We start from the raw sequence: 20,666 nt of genomic DNA, 5'->3' as shown, positions 1-20,666 counted from the left end.
GTCGAGAGAGCGAGCGAGTCCTGGACGCCGGACGAGCGACAAGATAAATGGGAAGGGGGAGGAGACGTCGTAAAAATTTATTCGAAAAATTTGTCAGAGGGAAAATGGCGTCCATTGAAAAAGGCGAACGAAGGCCTGGCGCAACAGGTCTCTGCTTTGTTCGCGTACGCAAAAGTGCTGTCGTTCACGACGCGGGCTATAGGTACATGTAATCGCGAAAGGTTCCGTGCAGGTTCGCCCTCGCGCGTGCATGCAACGTCCGTGTATGCGCCGTGCTGGTAAGGTTAGGTTAATAAACGTAATGCGACGCCAACAGAGTGCAACGTTGCCGATGCAGCCACCCCCGACGTTGCTCCGAGCTGCGGCGGGGGCGGAAGGGGGCGGCAGAGAAATATACAGGGTGTACCAACAAGATCTCCCTCGAAATCTCTCGCAATCGTAATACCATGCTACGCGTATTTCGCAATTAACGTCGCAATTTTTATTTATCCTTTCGTTCTGTTACTACGAAAAAATTTCAGAACTTTAGGGACGCAGATGTTTAAGTTGAAAAGATGAAAATTGGGATTCGTAGTGAAATGTAGGTACGGTAGATAACTTTGAGTTCTTTTATCTAAGCAAGTTGGCTATTTAAAATGTTTCAATTTCGATTGAAAATATCTGACAGGTGTTTTGGAGTGTTTGACCAGAGTTAACGAGACTATCATGCCACTTTACAAACGATTGCCCTGCGAAAGACACTTTCTCACCGAGACACCCGTTACATGTTCAAGATCTCTCATTCCCGAGTGCTTATGCGATGCTCGTGTAGTTCGTGTAGTTTTGTGAAAGCGAATTCGTAAGGCCGCGTGATAAGAGCAGAAAGAGAAGAAAGCTGCAGGAAATAGGACAGAGACTACCGTGGAACAATTTTCTCAAAAGGGAGAGTGTCTAAAAATATTCAACGACGGCGCAATATTAACGACCGGCGTTAAAGAACGGTTCAACCGTGTGCCAGTTCAACCGTGCATTGTGCTACATCGTTTTTTTCCTTATGTGTAACGAGCACGATCATTTTAGACATTAATTATTCTGCCATCGAGTACAATTCTCTTTTTGTCAGTGTCATTGTTCCACGACTCAACTGTTCAGATGCTTGCTTTTCACATCCACAACGCCTGCGTGTCACAATCATTTCCTATTCACTCCTTGGTCCATGATGCACGTTGATCGATCGATTATCTATAGATCAAAAGCAGACCTCGCCTCGCGTCAACTACGACAGATGGAACGCGATAACCCTAACACGATCTCTACGACCTCGGCGCAGTCAGCTTCGGGACCGTAGCCCAATTATTTGTTACAGTCGCTTCACTCGATCGGAGCAAAGTACTTTCGAAAATTTTTCCTTTAACACCTCATCAAATCGCTGTGAAATGAACTCGTAATCTGGAACGTAAATTCCGTACGTATAGCTCATGAAACTTTCGAAACTATTTCAACGGGTCGTCAGTTTAATTAACCCTTTACCCTCGACACTTTTTTGTATAATTTACCAGCAATTTATTTACGAAGCATCATCATTTCAAATAAAATGATGCAGCATTGGAAATAATCATTCAAATGGTATTTAACGCGAAATTTTGTTGATTATATCTTTCCAACGTGATTCCACATGTGTAGTTTAAATTTAAAGCAATCATCAACCCGTGTATTGTGGGTTTGCTAGAACAAGTATAAGTTCAATCTCTAGAAAGATGATATCCTCTGTCATTTTTTCCGTAAGAAGCGATAAAAAGTTCAGTTTATTAGTGAATTCTGTCTCGATTTATGTAAATTGTTCCAATGAGTGTCAATTGACTCGGGACTGTCTTTAGAAATCACTTTAGAATCACTCTAGATATATGTTCAGATATTATACTACTATACATCGCGTCATACAGCACCAAATGTATAAGTTTGTTATAATTATATCAGAAAATTATAAAAAGAGGACTATTGATCAGATTGAAGGGACAATCGAGTGCAAAGCATTAACACGGAGAGACCGAGAAAGAGAGACGCGGTGTGAGGGCCGCTTTAAAGCCTCTTTAAAAGAGCAGCCGTGTCGTTTCGCTGTGTACCGGTCGAGCACGTAGAAGACTCGGTAATCGGTGCATCGCGCCTAGGACAATTAATTCAGTCGACGGTAGGAGAAGGTGAGAAGATGACGCGGAGGTGGGCGATCTCGCTTGTTCGCGGTGGCTGCACCCGGATAATAATATTCGCGGTGTGTCCCTTTCGTAGCCGCAGGTGGTGGAAGGTGTACGCACGAAAAGATCGGCGCTGGTGGCGTGTTTTGCACCGCCGTTGTTGACTCCGCCGTTCGCCTTCCACTTCGGTCTGTTCCACTGCCTCTGCTGAACACTCTACTGCTTGGAAAGAAAAGCCTAGCCGCGCCTCGGTTGCATAATGCAAGGCGGGTCCGTGGCTCCGTCAGCCAGTTTATCGGCCTGTCAGGTATATATACCCGGTTGACAGATGTTGCCACGGGGACCAAAAAGAGAGAGAAAGAGAAAGAGAGAGAGATGTGTTCTGGTACTCGCGCGACATACGTTTCACGGTTCCTTCCTCTTCCTCTTCGTATCGTCGCAACACCCATCGCGAATACCATGCTCTAAGCTCCAAGCCGAAAGAGAAGAATTCTCGCGCTAGGCAAGCGTGCGATTATTGTAGTTCCGCGAATGGAATGGCGATAAGCCGCGCGCGCAGTTCGTTGGCTAGATAGCTGGCCTCGCTATCGCTTCGTTGTTTAACGCCAGTTCGAACGATTTCCGGAGCGCCAGGTTGAACCTAGCTGGGCAATCGGACGGTCCGTTCGATGAATATCTGCCACTTGAAAGGAGTTATAAATTGGAAGCGTTCTCCGGTCCGCGTGATACGGATCGCGCGATTATCACGGATGGGAAGTACCTACGTTTTAAATACAGAGTATCGCGCTGCCTTTTGTTCCGCGGGGAAGCACTGCGCAAACGATCGTCATTTTTTCTTTCTTTTTCTTTTTCTCTTTTTTTTTTCTTTTTGGCGGGAAAATGGGCGTACGCACACAGATACGGCAGAATGATAGCACCTATCCGCCGTTGTCAGTACGGAGCTAGCAGCTCGCAAGTACGCGAGCACGAAACTGCCGAGAGGTGTAAATTATGCGCCAATCTTGCGCGGTTCATCCGTAACAATTTCGAATTATCACATTACACACTTTTCTATCGCGCGCCAGCGAGCGCACGGCGAAAATTGCGCGAAATTGCAGGCCGTACGTGGCGCCGTGGCTTGCTCGCCCGTTCCTTCTGACCGTTTGACACAGTTCGTGGCGCGAATCCCGCGGTAATCAGAAGCCGCGCGACGCGCGAAGCTGGAAACGTTTCGTCGGTAGCCAAATACGGTGATTTGTGTTCGATCGTACACTCGTTTCGAGACCAGAGCTCGAGTTCTCGACCGAGTTGCGGTTTGGCAACACAGGTTGCGTCGAGGAACGAAACGGAAAACGGACAAAAGTCTCGAGGGACGGGGATAGGAAACGAGGATAGGGATCCTTGAAACGTGAAACAATTGAGGGAAGACGCGACGCGGTGTAAAAGCCTCGAGAGGGAAGAGCCTTTAATGCTCGAACGGTTGCTTTGTTGTCAGTGATTTATGGGGTCTTATAGGAGGCACCGAGGAGATGCCGACTGTCTAGTGTCATGGCATTTCGTATCGCAGTCACTTCGCTTCCGGGGTGTCGTGAATCAAGCGAACACCACGTCGCGACCAGCGCGATTATACGACCTCGCACGCAGGACACGTAGGGCCCCGTAGGTATTCGCCCCGGGCTATATAGTACATGTACATCTGTAAAAGATCGATACATTCGTCCAGTCCATTTATTGTCGGTGCCCAACAGTTCCACCACGCCGTGCCGAGAACAGCTACGAGATTTACGAAGCTCAGACCTCAACAGATCTATCGGAGAAGAGTCTTCTTTTTCACTGAAAAGTGCCTCTGCCTCGTCGTTTCATCGATGAAAATATTATTGTTCGAATCGCGACCAGCAAAGCAACACTCGCGCCCAACTTTGCTCCACTTTTTGTTTCACGGAACTTAGGTTACCTCGGTTTTGTAATTCGAAGAGATTTCTTTCTCGTCCGTTACGGTCGAAAATTCAAATTGGGGGCATGCATACGCGTGTCCTCGAAGACAAAAGACGTTCCGGAGCAGTCATCTCGGGGACTTTACGGCCAACCATAATGCCCTATTAAACGCCCAAACGCGCTCATTGTTCGCGGTTACGAAACATTACGAATTTATTCTGGTTGCCCGACACGCGACCATTTACAATGCCTTGATTACATCCTAAAATTTCCATCGGACGATCGCAATCCTTGCGTTATAAACGAATAAAACGATACGAAAGGAATGTTGGGGTCAAGAGTACGTATCAGTTATGACATGGATGTGCTTGAACCCAACGTGGGAAATCAGGAATTTGAAAAGTCCAAACAAAACGCCCCATAAATTTGGATCAATCTCAAGTGCGACGAGGTTTTTCGCACCATAGGGATCACCATGTCGTAACAAGTGCAACTTGAAGGATTGTGCATGCAACGGGATTGTTTTCAGAAAAAAATCGTTCTCATTCGCATGGGCAGGGATGGAAAATTTTGGAAACCTTCCCCCATACTTTCTGATTAGTTTTAACACGTCTACAACTCCTCTTTTCGAAAAGGAGGTAAAAGAAAGAACTTTCAGTTAGTCAGTCACAGTTATATAGTTTTTGCATATAGTACTCAATGGACAGTTTTATAACCAGTACGTGCAACAGTACGAGTTAGTCGGTGAGTCAATCAGTTGTCACAGTTAAACAGTTAGTCAAAGAAGCTACAAGAAATTATAGCAGAAGTCAAACAGTTATGTTAACAATAAATCATACGACCAGCAAGACCCATCGTAGTTTATTTCCCACATCAGTGGGTGATCCTTCGAACCCCAAAGGATATACGCAAAGATACACGATCGACACCAGTCGTGAGTGTTATTAATAGACTCTGGATATTTATGCCCAATAAATATGTAAAAAACATATGCTATTTACGTCCTAAAGATACGCAAATATGCACGAAAAATATGCGATTAATATCTATCTATGCGGAATACCGAGAGGCGGACTGATTTTGATTGATTTCCAGGTCGAAACCTATGCACGAAGAGACTCAATTGTCCTGCGGAGAAAAAGTTAATTCGTCCCGTTAAGAGTGACCGGTAACCCGTCTCCGATCAAGTGGCCGCGCACAAGTTCCGCGTAGAGTTGCCGATGAACGAAGCTAGCCGGTGTAGGCGTCGATCGTAGGCTAGCCGATCTGTGGATTAAACCATAGCACGGAACATTGGAAAAATGACTGTTCAACGTAGGAAACGATCAGCCGGTGAGAGCGAGAGGCTGCGAGGGGATCACACTGCCGTGCGTTCGCGAGATACGCTTTTATGGCTCGCGTCTCCAATTTCACGTTCTCCAATAACGAGACGCGCTTGCGCTCGCCGGTAGAAAAGGGTCGGGATGAGCAGACGGAAAAGCCAGACGATCGGTCTCGCGAAGTACACGGACGTCGATGCCAACGAGGACAACGATCGTGGGCGTCGATCGTGGCGCGGGCAAAATCACTCGACGATCCCGTGGATCACGGCCCCGCGATGAATCGAAACGAAGAATCGGCGAAGGGACACGGGAAGATACGGGGAAGAGGAGAAGGTGGAACACGTCGGAGCGTGCGCTCGCTGTTTCTACGATTCCCACGCCCACCCGCCGACCGACGGCCGCGAGACCGCAGAACATCGCTCCACACTCTCTAACCACCGACATTACATCTGAAAAAGCCGGCCACGGGTCGATTCCATCATCGTCGTCGTGGTCGGGGAATCGTCCTGCCAGACGCGAACCCTCTGATTTCGCCTGCATTTCGCTAAACGATCTGAAGAGACGGTATCTCTTCTTCTGGCATAGAAATACGGGATCGATGTTCGTGATTTCCAGTGGATACGATCGTTGCGCAATCGCGGCATGCAAGTTACATCGTTTGGGAAAATGATCTCTACAATTCCTCGTCTCTCCGCGGTGTTCTTTTTTGGTCAAACGCGACGCTTTTCGAGCGTGTAAACATACAGTAGACACGTGTACGATCGAACTATGCACGACGTTTCATCAGGATGTTTCAGCGCGTAAACGTCGCGGATACAAGCGCGAAGAAAGTTATCTTTATCGTTTGGTAGCGGTTCTGCGCTGTCGTCGAAAATTTGCCGCGAGGGTGGTTAATGCTGCTTTATCCCGCTTTCTACGATCCCGCCCACTCGCGAGTCGCGACATTCGTGAAATCTTCGCGGCACCGTTCCACTGCTCGCTCTCCACGAGTTGGTACCTTGTCGTTGGAAATCGTTAAGTCGCGAGACCGAGTTGGCTTGTAATCGCTAACCCACGCATCCCGGAGGACCGGGCGATACGTCCCGTCGTTCAAACTGTACCGTTTCAAGGACCGTCAGCTCGCTGACAACGATCGACTATCGTTCTTCGCTACTTTTACGCATACCGGCTAGAGCAGTGACGGCGAACCTTTTTGAGAAGTAGGTAAAATTTTGTTCATTATTTTTTTTAGTACTAGCTCGTGGATCACTAAGTCAGTGGCGTCTCTTGGAAAGGGGGAAAGGAGGATGGTTAAAAACTACTTTCTCTTGATTCTCACATTTATAATCCTCTAAAAAGTTTACGTTTCCTTTTTGTTTTACAATTTTTACTTTTGCAAGTGAAGAGCAAAAAATAAATGTCGACGTCAAAAAATTGATATAAAAAGGATGACATCATGCCTAGTCACCCCTGCACTATACATTAGATATATATATATTTTATTTCTTAATATTTTTTTATTGTCTGTTCTGTCTTTTATTATATAAAAAATTAGCAAAGCTACCCATTCTGAGAATGGGATCTAGTGTGTTTTTTAGTGTTTATTACATCTGTTTAATCGTAAGCGTTATATAAAATTTTTTGAACACAACTAACTCTTTTAACATTTAAGACTTAAAATGCCTATATGTATATATAACTAAGTGGTACATCCTACATAAAACACAACTATGCCAATTATTTCTCACTTTTAAGCTCTAACCGAATACTTGTAATTTTCTTAACATTGTTTGAAAAGAGAGGTTCGAAAAATAATTAAAATTCTTTTATATATATGATGATAAGTTTATAAAAATCAACGCGTGGGTCAGTGTTTGACCCGCAGATCATAGGTTCGCCATCATTGGGCTTGAGAATACTGGAGTTTCCACGTCGAGAAAGAATCGAGGTTCAAAGATAAGGATAATTTCCGTCCGTCGTGTCAATATTCGTTGCACAATCAGCGACCAACCGACGAATATTTAGCGGTCTTTGCAGTTGCTGCAACAAAGTATCTGCGCGTGACAATGACGTACACCACGAAACGTCGTAAAGCGTGGTGAGCCGTCGTAAAAGCCTCTCTATCTCGAACGACGAGGCGACAAACGTATTCTTCAACAATGAAATGACGGGCATAAATGATATCTCCCCAATTTGTTTCCGCTATCCGAGAGCTGGTGTTGCACTCGATCACGGTTTATGTCGGCAATTTTTTACCAAAGCTCGGTAACGACAACGCGTCAACCGAATCTCGATTGGCGCGTTAACGCGTTTCCGTCGCTGTTATCTGACAATACAATAAAATTTACGTTGAAGGGAAAACGTAAAAGACACAAAAATTCCTCGGACTTCCTAGAATCTGCGATATGTCTGAAAGGAATAAGGGTGCTACTCGAAGACTATAAAAGACTATAAATGACACTCGGAAGTAGAAACGAGAGTCTGTTGAATTTTACGCGCACGAACTGCACCGTTTTTGAATAAACGTCGAATTGTACAAGTGTATGATTGTATAATTGTGTATTCTTTATATATCAGGACAGTTGTTCTTCATTGACGTTTGGTGTAACCTAATCTCTCGGTAGCCAAGATGTGTCCAAAAGGAACAAAAAATCTGATGAAAAGGGAAAAAAAGAGGGAGTAGAAGTATGGCGAAGAAGTAACAAGGTAACAAGTTTTTAGTAAAAGAAAACGGTTGGTTGGCATAGCTGAGTGCAAACACATGCTACCGCTGATAAGCGGCCGTCCGCCACCCATCATGCGACCGACCGCGGCCAATCCGATAATCCGTGACACGCGTAATGATTTATTATTGCGCCAAGCTGTGACGAGAGCTGCTAGAGTTGATACACACTAGCCTCGCGATCGTCACAGTTCCTAATGCAATTTCCAGAGATAAACTCTCTCGTGGCTTGCACACGCTGACGATGCAGCGAAGAGAGTCATTATTACGCTTGTCACACGCGAGTCATTGTAAACTGGAGATAAATTAAACCAAAGTCGTCATTGTAAACGAAAAATTAGCTCTTTCGATATGCATAGCTTGGAGTTCAGTACGAAAGAGACGAAGAAGATATCTGCAAGTGTTCGAACTCGTGGTAGTACCAGTCGCACGGTCAAGTTTCACTTGCTTAGTATTCAATGATGGGACTGCACGTTTATATGTGATTTTTATTGCAGTGAACCATACGAGGTTCTTGTGTGGGGTCGCGTTATGATAAATTACATTTCGATGTTACGTTCGCTTCGACGAAAGAACTCTACTTTTTATTAACGATGTGAAACTCTACTTGTTAAACGATGTAAATCTCTTCTTGATTATTAACGATGGAGGCTACTTGTTCTTTATCAACGACGGACGATTATCCTCGAATAACGGAGACTGCTCGCTTGGCCGCCCGCGAGCTTGTTTTATACGAACTGGCTAGTTCGTCCTGGCCAATTATATTTGCCTGGCAACGCTAATCGTTTCAGACGTTCCTAGAAGGTTCAAAATGGCTCGTTATCGAAAACAGGCTCGCGACTGTCTTAACAGACGCGGATGGTCAACAATATGTATTGCCTTGATTCCGTGAGTCTTTGACATGTGGCGTTTTTGCGTCCGAATTGCCAAAACGAGGTGAAAAATTATTGTCTAAATCACAATTCAGCGCTCGGGAATGATAGATATATTCTTGCGCCAATAGTAAGAATAATTCATAATAGTGTAGCCTACTTAACCCCTTGGCTACTGTTGGCACTTATTAACTTACATATTTCGGTCCGCTGAAACGAACAGCTCCTGCAGGCACTCACTTCACATTACATAATCAAATTAATGGTGCTTACTAGTTCCCGGTAAATGTTATCGACAATAATTGCAGCAAACTTCACCTGGGTTAGACATGAGTGAATTTTAATTCAACGATTACATCTTCCGTTAGTCCTGTATTATTTAAACGTGATTAATTTACAATTATTTCGTTTAATATCCTTAAAATGAAAAGGTGTGGTAATAAATTAACCACGAAAAAAAAGGCGCAAATGCGTAGAAAACGTAGAAGAAGAAGGGATTACGAATGCAAGAAGACTATGTATTAACCCAAGTTCCGAATTATACCACATTTTATTAAAGTATTGGATATATTATGTGAAATGAAGCTTAAAGTTACTATTAAATTTGCACTAACAATTTAATACAGAATACGAATAAATAAATAATAATTTAATATAGGGAACTCAATGTTTTGATTATTTCTATATATTTTCTGACGAAAAATTTCGTCGTTCTTAGTGTAGGTCGCGATTGAACTCCTACCGTATACTATGCGCGGTACGTATCAAACCTCTACCGTAGCCAAGGAGTTAACAACTTGGTCGACAGTCTTTGGGAAGCGGGTGCTTTCAACTTTTCAATGACGCTAGCGTGTAAGCCTCGGGGCAGTCTCGTCACAGAAATTGATATCAGCGTCAGAGGTCGGTGGAACACGATGGACGGTTGTCGGTACATTGGTTGCATCTAATAAATATTTAGCGTTTCGCGTGCGAGAGTTTCGAGAGTTCGGCATGGATAACGGTGCGTGTGAGCCGCTCCTGTTTGTTCGGGAACGGAGGACAAGCTATGAAAGCGAAGCACGCAGAGTTGAGAAGCCTCCTGGGACAGCCGTCCGTTTTCTCGCTGGGAGCGATCGGAGAAATTGCCCAGCGACGAGTACGTTCCACGAGGACGAACAACGTAGGCGTGTCCTCAAAAGTGACGAACACAATTCCGCTGTTTTGCTCGAGCCAGACAACCAGCAAGTGATTAGCTCTGCTGAATCGTATCGCTCGGGGGGGTAACCGTACGTGGTACGTAGGGACACTCCGCGTGATTCTCGATTAGACGTTGATTGCTGCCTACCGACTTTAAACGACGCGCAGTTTCTAATCACAGGAGGGATAGGGTAGGCGGGAGAAGGCCACTCCTTGGTTCGTCAGTGAATTGATTTATTTGAATAAGAATCCCGATCGATTCAATGTAAAATTTGCGTGCGCGTAGTAATCAGTGGATAATGGCAGTAATACCGATCAGAGTAAATATTTATTTTCCGAAATACAGCCGCGCGGCATTGCGAGCACACACGAGCAACTACAATAAATATCAGAGTGAAAGCGGGGAATCAAGCGGCGAGAAAAAGGTAGAAAACGGTCGATTAAAGTTGAGACGAGGTATCTGTTCGTAGGTACGCACGAACATAAAGAACGAAAATAGCAAACGAAAATAGGAAGGGGGCAGAAACATAACCAACCGGCCGGCGCGATCGAACGAGCGAAAGTGACGAACATTCAACTAGACCCGCGTTAACAGCGTCCCACCGCGGGGTGTCCCCACTAACTGCCGCGCGTCCCAGCTGAAAACCTGGATCCCATGCCGCGAGAAGCAGCTCTAACGCCGAGAAATGTTTCATTCATAACGCGATATCACGGCATTTGCATTGCTAATAACCAAGCAATAGAAGTTTCACGAGGGATTATAATTGGTAACTGTAGGAGGATTCTTTATTAAGGAATTCCGAAGAGCTCGCGGTGGGAGGTATCCGAGTAAACAGAGAAATGGAAAGACGAAATTTGTCCGAGTCGATACAAGCCGATGGAGAAAGTCTTAAAATTACTCGAAAACACGAGGGTCTCGATGAATATTGTGGCCTGATGGCCATCTAGGATGGCGATGTTGAGGAGGAGTGTGGAAAGGAAACAACCACGCCATCATCGATGAGGTAGTTAGTTGTTATGCGTTAGTCTTTTGGTCTTGAGTCAATGTCCAGCTCGCATAGAAGACGGTTGTGTACAGAAAAAAATAAATTACGTTGTAAAACAGTATATACATATATATTATTAGTGATTCTGGCAATGCTTCAACTACTTTGCCTTTCAACAAATATTCGATTAACATGAATGTGAAGAGTAATGGGACTGTAAGAGATTTCAAAGATTTCAATAGTTTCAGGAGTTGTGGGATGTTCTGAGGATTTTGAGAGATTTCCGTCATTGCAGACTTGCCAAAGTCGTGCAACATCTCGAGACCTGGAGTACCTTTTCGAATCTCTAACATTTGCTAGTAATCGCAGAAAACTTCAAAGACGCTTAGAAGTTCTGATATTCTTGAAAGTAACGGAACCTCCCACCACCGGCCGAGATCCGCATAGATCCGCCAATCCTTGCAGCCAGAAAAATTCAAGGCTTTCGACACTCTGATTCGGGAGAACTGAGATAGTCTCAAGAAATAGAAGGGATTGATGCGTTTTAGAAACGTTTATTTTTATTGCAGAAAATTCAAGGCTTTCGACACTCTGATTCGGGAGAATTGAGATAGTCTCAAGAAATAGAAGGGATTGATGCTTTTTAGAAACGTTTATTTTTATTGCAGAATATAGATAATAAGAATATTCTTACACATGTGGTTCGTTTACATCACGACTCGGGCACCGTGAAACAATTCTTTACCTAAAGGAAGTCTCAGATCGGAGAGATGCCATAACGAAAACGAGACGTATAACCTATAATATATACAAACACGATCTGTTAAATATCTACAAATTCGGATACGCCATTATTTGTTCGAAGTTCATGACGGTACTGACGGCTCGAGAATACCGACAAATCCTCAAAATACTTTTCTTTTATTTGTATGACGAAACATGTTCCAATCCTATTGGAACCCTGAACGAAACAAACTATTGTCTCGGTCGAGAGAATTTCCCTTCGACACAAATACGTTTGTATCTTAACAGAAACTAATCTGGGTAATCTCGTGCGTTACGCGATTAATTAAAATCGAGGTTGTCGTTACCTGACAACCATCTCGGCTAACGAGATTCGTGTAACGTCATCGACGTTGAATTAATCTTTAAATCCGCTGAATTCGATCAGGAATCAAGTTTGCTTAAATTACAATACCGCAGGGAAAAAAGGGGGCAAAGGGGAGGAGAAGAAATAAATGGAATAACAAGTCGATTAGAAATATGCCCGTATTTACATACTCTGCACTCACCGACGAGGTTCAACAAAGACGATGCTCGGGCTCGCGTTGTCGATCAAGTATCTGTCCAATGTAAGTATCGTGAGTCGTGCATTGCCATTGAGCATACGTTCATAATCTCATACACCAAGTAACCTCAACTTAATAACCTCTACTATGTACACACGTTCGTTGGCACAGTCGCCAAGTTTGATTCTTCATATGCATCGAATCGTTCGTTACTTATAGTTAAGCGATCTATAACGTACATATCAACGTCGTATTTGTTATAAAAAAAGACTTGAGCTGTCGAGCGCCTGTGAGAGAAACGCGCGACCGAATACGCGGTCAAACAAAAAGCAAGCACATCTTTTTGCATTAGTGAGAAAGCAACAAAATCGAGAATATCCGATTAATTCGCTCTCCTCTGAGTCGAGTTTGTTCGTCGAGTAGCACAGCTTGCATTTGCTCTTCGCGCGCACGGGATTCACGAGCGTGCCCCCGTATCGATAAAAACTAACTTAATGTCTCCTAACATTTACACGTGTGGAATAATAAGTGGTGCAGTATCGACGATATCGTCGAGCATCGTGCAAAACATTGCGCAACTTTCAATCGCACCGATCGAAGATTCGCAATTTCAGCCGCACGCAGTTTCTTTCTTTGCTTTACGCAAAATGTCTCCGAGTATGGCAAATATGGCAAACGTTGCGTGTTCGTGCACGTGCATACACGTGTACGCACTCGTCATTTTTCAGCTCGCAACTGGAGCCTGACCCATCGTGGCGCTTCGTGTCTTGTCGCGGATTAATAACAGATTAACAATGTCGAATTTCCAGATTGTCGAATCACATCGGACAAGTACACAGTCGATTCACACGAATGAGAAGATCTCACACGCTAAGAGTCGAAAAAACGACGAGGCTATATATTTACAAGCGTAACCTAACTTCTTGTCCTCTCAGCGTATGTACTCCCGGAAATAAGAAAAAAAAGAAGGAGAAGAAGCGGAAACATAAGATTGAAATTTAACCCTGCGTTCGTCGTTACGATGCAAAGAAAAGTCACGTGTTAGTGATACCTACTACTTTCTTCCACGTGTCGCGCGGACAATACGGTTTTCCTCCTAAAGGAAACGAGAACGTGCTTTCGTAAATGTCGATTGCGCATCGTCATCTCGCTAACCTCCAAGTTATTGCACGTACGATAAAAGAAAGAGAAACGCTCTCGCGATACCTACATGTAGAAATCGACGAACTCGATTGCATCGCTGTTATCTCCACGATTCTTCGATCGTCAAACAGTCGTTGACACCGTGTAGGTAGTGGCTCGATATTCTCAGTGTCAATTCTCTGTCGATAATTAGCTATCTCGTCGATCGGAAATTATGTTCATAAATTAAGCATCGTATTTACATCGAAGCGTTTCTCGGCCCCTGCGGCTCGATCGATAAGAAAAAAAAAAAAAAAAACGCTCTATTATCGCTTCACGCTCGTTACGTGAGAATTGCATCCTACTCTCGCCGCACGCATGAAACACGCGCTATCAAATCGTCGCTACAACGGACGGAGTCGGATTTCAGGCAAGTGCAACGCAGGTTGAGTCGCCCGCGAGTAAAAATTTACCACGTTGTCCCTGGATCGTCAAGTCAAACGTACACCTCTCCCCTCTTGCTGCCGGCAACTGGAGTGGTCACCGGCATTATGGTGGTCGCGGTAGTGGGTGTCGTGCCCAGGCTGTTGGACAGCGACGCGTTCGTACAAGACACGCTGCTCATCTTCCTCGAAGTGTCTTGGACACGATGACTCGGCCTACAGAGATCGTGATCGATGCTGTTGGTCCTCGGTCGAGCGACTTCCTTGTCGCGCGCTATCAGCCTGTCTATGTTCGGAGGTTCGTGGCCATTCGACACCGAGGCCGCGCGATTCTCCCTCGGTTGAAGACCCGGCGACTGTGGCAGCGACATGCTTCTGTCCTCTCGGCATTGCACGACCGGCGGCCCTGGCAGCGAGGCCGATCGCCTGCCACGTGGCGCTGTCCTGCCATCTTGAGTGGTAACCGTGGTAATCACGTAACTCAATTTCTCGGGCTTCATGAGGATCGGAGAGCGATCGTTGTAGCTGTCGAAAGTCGGCGAATTACCGTTACTGCCCATCGAGCTCGACGTCTCTCCTATCAGTGGAGTGCTTCTGCCTTGGCTTATCAACGGCGTCGAGCGTTCCTCCTGTCCTGTGATGCTACCGCTCCTGCTGTCTCTGCTGCTCGACCCCTCTTCCTCGGCGCTGTTCACCTCGGTCAAGGTGACCTGATTCGAAATGTTGTTGATTTGACTCAACGTAGGTTTGATCATGGACGCAGACGTGGTCGTCACCAGGCCCAGCTGCGACAACTGCGACATCGTGACCGGTGTCAGAGTGACGGGGGCGACGAGACCAGCGCTAGTCAACGTAGGGGAGAGGACAGCTTGCGCTAACGCTGCCGCTCCGGACTTTCCGGACACGGGTGTCCCCTCCGTTTCTTGAATGGGCGAAAGCACCACCTGCACAACGGGCAAATCGGTCGGATAATGGCCGTTGGCCGGTATCACACCCACGACACCTGCTCCGATGTTCGCCGTGTTCGTCGCCGATAGAGCTAATCTCTGCTCACGGTCGACCACTTCTTTCGTCACGTCTGGCGTCGGTATGCGGGGTCGATTCTTCAGAGAGACCGGCACCGAGTTCAGCTTCGTCATGGTACCTGCCGAGAAACGAACACGAATTAGACGAACGTTTACGTTACGCAATGACTACAGGCCTTTGTCAACATTACGATTAAATTATTCCCGGCTAACGAGATGATAACGCCAATTTTCACACCGGTTCTGTTAATTTTACCGCTGGAAGGCGATCCAAACTATGGAACGAGGAAACGAATCTTCATGCGATCCTAGTCTCGGCTCCGAGTCCGAGAATAGATTGCAGGAATAAAATGCGATTAGGCGCCACTTTTCCAAGTACTTTTCCGCCTTTGCAGCGTCGCTTTTCTTCTCTGTCGCCACGCCGGTGAGAGGCGCGATAAGAGAAAGAAGCACAAGGTCTTAGGAAAGACTCTTTTTCTTTTTCTTTTTTTTTCTTTTCGAGAAGAACGATTCACAATTGCGGAAATCGTTCTTTAGATTACACAAGGTTGCATAATTCACCGCGTGCACGCAGCTAGGCGGGGAAAAAGATTCGAACGAGAGACTTTCATAGAAAGATTATTTTTCGCCTCGTGCGTTGGAACGCGCAGAAAGATCGCGCATCTTCAAAGATGCCAGCGAGGAAAAACGGGAATACGGTTATCGTTCAGGCAACAATAGATCGAAGTTATTCGCTCTTTTTCTTCTCGAGGTGATCTTTTTCATAACGACATCGAAGATATCACGAAGAATAACACAGTACGCGCTCGAGGCACCGACTCTTCGGCTTGAATTCGTAGAAATGAGAGATACTGTTGACATGTATATGGCGATGTTACGTAAGATCGTATCATTATCATTTAAATAGCTTGGAAATCAAAGTGATTACGGCGAACGCTATTTCGACGAACGTGTACCGTCCTGTCGACACGCTTGGGAATTATTATTGTCATCTACGTTTGCATAGAAATTCCTCGTGTTTTCATTTGTCTCCATTTGTTTCCATTGCGTCGAGTGCGAAGACACGTCTGTCTTACGTCTGTAACGTAATTTGCGTAAATCACTTGCCTTGTCGACCCATTCTTTGACTCCGGATGCTCTTCCGTCCCACCAGCCTGTCGTAAAGTGACATCTTGAGGTTCGGATTGTTCGTTTGCGGCATGCCGCCGGTCTCAGGGCTGCTGTAAACGCTGTTGTGGCGATTTCTGGAGAAAAAACCGCCACCGCTGCTGTAAGTGGTCGAAGAGCTACGCACCGAGCCCATTCTAGTTATTTGCCGTTGCAGCCAATTTTTCCTTCGCTCGACCAACGGTGTGTCCACGCTCTCCTGAAAACAGTATGGAAACGAGCATGAATATACAACGCCTCTGTCCGCGCGAGGTAAATGTTTCTTCAACGTTTGTGTTTGCCGCGCGACTGGATCGTGACACCAAATACAGGTAGCACGCCGGTTGCACGTCGCGGGTTTCAAGTTCATCTGGTGACGTGCACTTACGTAATCGGCGTACATGTCATCCTGGTGGGTCTTGCGATGTTGGACGTGATTGTGGATCTGTGTGCCCAGCATTACGTTCGCGTACAGGGCGTCGCTGTCTTTGACCTTATAATGCTCGGCCGAGCCTTTCGGCTCCTCTCGACGATACTGCTCGCTGGCCACCGTGTACGGCAGATCTTTCGGCACGACCTCGTCCCAATATTGGTCTTTCAACAGTTCTGGGTGCTCCTCGTGCATTTCGTCCACGATCATGTATCCAGCCTGTGTCAAATAAACGCCAACGTCGTCATTAACGGGAATGTCGATCTCGCGGACCACAGAGCCGAATTTCGATTTCAATAACGATAAATAAAAATGATAACTCTCCGATGGAATCGAAGAAAGTCGGTTGTCATACCTTGATGTGACGATCGATCAGCCAGTTTAACTCGATGTCGTCGTCGTCCTCGCCAAAAGGATTGATCAATACCTCGGCTACTTTCAGCCATCCCACGTAAAAGCAGAACTGAAACGAACAGGTTGAATCGATCTGCGGTTGGACAACTGTTTGTCGACGATCGTATCGTATTCGTTTTCCTTTTTTTTCTTAATACGTTTATCTACGAATAGTCCTCTTACCTGCAGGGCTGTGAAAAATGGGAAATACATGTCTGGCTCCTCGTATTTTCCGCCTCCGACGTCGGTGCGCTCGATAAATTGTCTGCCGAGTAAGGCGGAGAAGAAATACGCGTACAGCGATAGCGTGACTACCTGGAAAACGTGAATAAACTCGGTGTCCAAACTTGTTCGATTAGACGCGGATATCACGGTATTAACTCTCTGCATTCAACTGTCCCTTCTAAGAGAACATCATACTTAAATCTAGCCAACAGCTCGGATTTGCTCTTTTAATAATTTGTTGATAATTATAAGGAACGTGTACATTCAGTGTTGTACGATGCGATGTGTAACATGTACCTGAACAGATGCAGATAGAGAAATATATAATAACGGCGTAAGAGGAACAAAAGAATCTCAGAAGAAGAAATTTCTGAAGACAGTCCTAAATAAGTCAATTGACACTCAATAATTCACATGAATTAGACTTTTTTTTATTGCTTTTTACGAAAGTTTAAAAAACGATATATTATTTTTCCAGAGATTACTAAAACTATTTAGATATCATTAACTCTTGTATATTATACTTATTCTAGCAAACTCCCAACGGGTTGATTATTGCTTTAAATTTAAACGATATCACAAAATACCATCTGAATGATTATTTCCAATGCTACATCATTTTATTTGAAGTGATGACGCTTGGTAAATAAATTGTTGGTAGATGATACCAAAAAAAAAGTTTGGATCAACGACAAACGTTTAAAAACGGCGTCTGAATAAAACTGATTGTGAGTCGTAATATTTCCCGCTAAACGCGCGATAAAGGAAGGAAAAACAACGCGAGCAGCTCCATGCGTTTCGCTAATCAAACGTCCCCATTGGACGCGGCATTGTCGGGAGGACGAGTGATTTAATCAAACGACAGAAATTTATAGGTAACTATCGCCTGCTTACGTCATATTGTTCGATTCCTGGAACAGTATTCGACTATCGTACACTTTCTGTGTGCTCGTGGAAGAACGAACAAACGCGATCGAAGAAAGAACGAACGAAGTAGCGTTACTCGCTATAAATATCGCTCCCTTCGGCGTTGCTTTCTTCGTTCGTTTTCAAGAATATATTTTTACGAAACTTAATACGAGGACGTGGCGGGCAGCCACGCTAGCTACGCTGCAATTGATGACGAACACAGAGAAAGTTCTCTGCACAGCGATGTGCAGAAAAATCAGAATCATCGCGAATACGTTGATCGTTTCTAAGGTGAAAGGTTCCTTTGTCAAAGGGCGTGCAACTTCAGGCTTGTTTCTCTGTTAGTTTCATCCTTTCGTCGCATGAACGCGTGGACGAGCAGGTTTCAGTTTGAATGAAACGATATCGAGAGCTCGTTTTAAGAGCACTGCCTTTCTCATCGAAGGCCATCAGGAAACGATTGTTTATGCAAAGACTGGTTGCTGGCAACAGAGACGCACGATCGACGTTTTATCTTTAGACTTTGATCACCGCGTGTACGAGGAGGCTCGAGATGATCGCACTCGCGCGTCGAACTCGCGCCGTGAAAATTATTTCCGCTGTATCGACGGCCGCGGTGCCACGAGATTGCCGCTCGACTCATTCGTCGTCCTTGACCATGCGGTGCTCGCTGCCTTCTTCGTTCGTGCGCTATCGGCGAGCCGCTCGTTTCTACGCGAAAACGTTAAACGCGAGAAAGATAAAGAAAAGTTCGTGGATTATTTAAATTGCAACTCTTAGCGCAGGATGGTCTATTTTAGTTAAAAAAAAAGCAAGGAATAACGTTGAGAATTCGGTAGTGCGATCGTAGAATGCATTTCGAGTCAAATGAAAAAGACCTTGGTAGACAAAAAGGAAAACTAGCGAAACACATTCGTTGATAATTAAAGCGCATTCTCGGGCAAACTGATCTCTCTCTCTCTCTCTCTCTCTTTCTTTCACAGTCCCTGTCTTGTTTTTTCCTTTGGAAATTTATAAAACCTCCGTGGAAGCGGATACATACTGTACAAACGTTCGCGGTAACCGATGGATACGGTGTTCCGCAAACGTATCGTTACACGACACGCAGAACCGTGCTGGTGGAAGTCGCAACCTTGCGATTTTATCCTGCTTTTACCGCGGTGACAAGGTACGATTGGTGAAAGACGAACGCTCGCCGCGGTTCTGTTTCGACACGTAAACACGACAAGGAAAATAATTACAGCTGGGTCTCCGCTCTTCCTGAACTCTCCACTCTCCGCGCGCTCCTCCGCGTTATTTTCGCTAATTCGAGGCAACCCGAGCGTTTATCTCTCGAAATCTTCGTAATGAAACGTCTCCCGTTTAGCGAATTACCACGTTGGCACGCGTGGCACGGATTAACGGCACGTTTTTTCGCTCAATTTTCCAACATCGAGAATCCCAAGCATTTCCACGTTCGATTGATAATACTGACACGGAACGCGAATCATCGACGCAGTTTTATTAATGGTATAATTTATGTGAGGCGAGTCACGGGAATAAAAATAAGCCGTATTTCACGCCACTGAACTGTTTATCCCGATCGTCTGCGACCGATCTAAATATAATCGGTATCGAGATCGTCCGTGATCGAATGTTCGGAGGCAAAGGACGGTCGATCTTCCTACTGTATTTTTTTTTTTCTCTCTGTTTTTCTATCTCTAAATTTATTGTACTTCTTGGTAACCGATGACGCAATCATGCTCAATGAATGAATGAATATTTTCTCATCGTGCATGTAATCTCGACCGTGACTGATTCGGTTACTCATTCCCAGATCCGTGTTTGTTAACTGCTTTTCGAGAATGATGACTTTACAGTCGAATTTATTAAGGCTTGATTTGAAGGATCCGCGACTCGGCCATCGGTCACGCATATCGCGAGATTACGAGCTGAGAGGCTCTTCAATAATCGTGAAAATAATGGCGTCCGTGGTTTGTAGCCAACAATTAGGGACGTTAGCTGATGAGTAATTAACGTTGCACAATGCATACGTGCCGACTAATTGCGAATGTGAAACATCCTACTATGTTGCGCTGCGATAAATCGAGTCCCTCGAACTGGATAACGCGCGTTGTTCACGTCCGAAGGAGGTGCCTGCCTAGCTTTTTAACCGCTCGTCGAGGATTAAACGAACGATCACGGAACGTCGGCGGCCTCCGCAATTACGCATCGAGTCTTTTATCGATGATATCGTGTTGCAACGAAATGACGTACTTTCTAATGATCGCGAGAGGCTCGTTAACTTTTTTTTTTTCTTTTCTTTGCCGTGGAGATTACTCCGTCGGGGAAAAATTAAAATGCCGTTCCCTTAACGCCGCCTCACGTGTCGACTCGCGAGACTCTCGCTGAAGAAGAGATCTCATCTTGGAGAACTTGATTGGTGGAGGCGGCGAGAGAAAACAACGCTGCATTGTGATGCTAACGACGGAATTAAGAGTTACGCAAAGTGTGCGTCGTACGCTGTCAACAGTATCAAAGCGACGAAGTGGTAACAATGAGA

General features: G+C 45.3%; 1 protein-coding gene across 1 annotated transcript in view; it reads right to left on the bottom strand.

Annotated features, from left to right (window-relative positions):
* Positions 1–11,779: 11,779 nt before the first annotated feature.
* Positions 11,780–20,666, bottom strand: part of LOC122538505 (bestrophin-3) — a 28,770-nt gene continuing 19,883 nt past the window's right edge. Inside the window, exons 6-10 of the mRNA XM_043672648.1 lie at positions 17,174–17,305; positions 16,953–17,060; positions 16,556–16,816; positions 16,129–16,387; positions 11,780–15,140 (exon numbers count right to left, since the gene is read on the bottom strand). Of these exons, the coding sequence (XP_043528583.1) occupies positions 14,050–15,140; positions 16,129–16,387; positions 16,556–16,816; positions 16,953–17,060; positions 17,174–17,305 (1,851 nt within the window). The 3' untranslated portion in view covers positions 11,780–14,049. The remainder of the gene's footprint in view (positions 15,141–16,128; positions 16,388–16,555; positions 16,817–16,952; positions 17,061–17,173; positions 17,306–20,666) is intronic.

This window comes from Frieseomelitta varia, unplaced genomic scaffold (assembly GCF_011392965.1).
Source record: "Frieseomelitta varia isolate USP_RPSP 00005682 unplaced genomic scaffold, Fvar_1.2 scaffold_165, whole genome shotgun sequence".
Lineage (NCBI taxonomy): Eukaryota > Metazoa > Arthropoda > Insecta > Hymenoptera > Apidae > Frieseomelitta > Frieseomelitta varia.
Note: the sequence above shows the minus strand (reverse complement) of the source record. Positions and strands in the feature narration are given on the sequence as shown.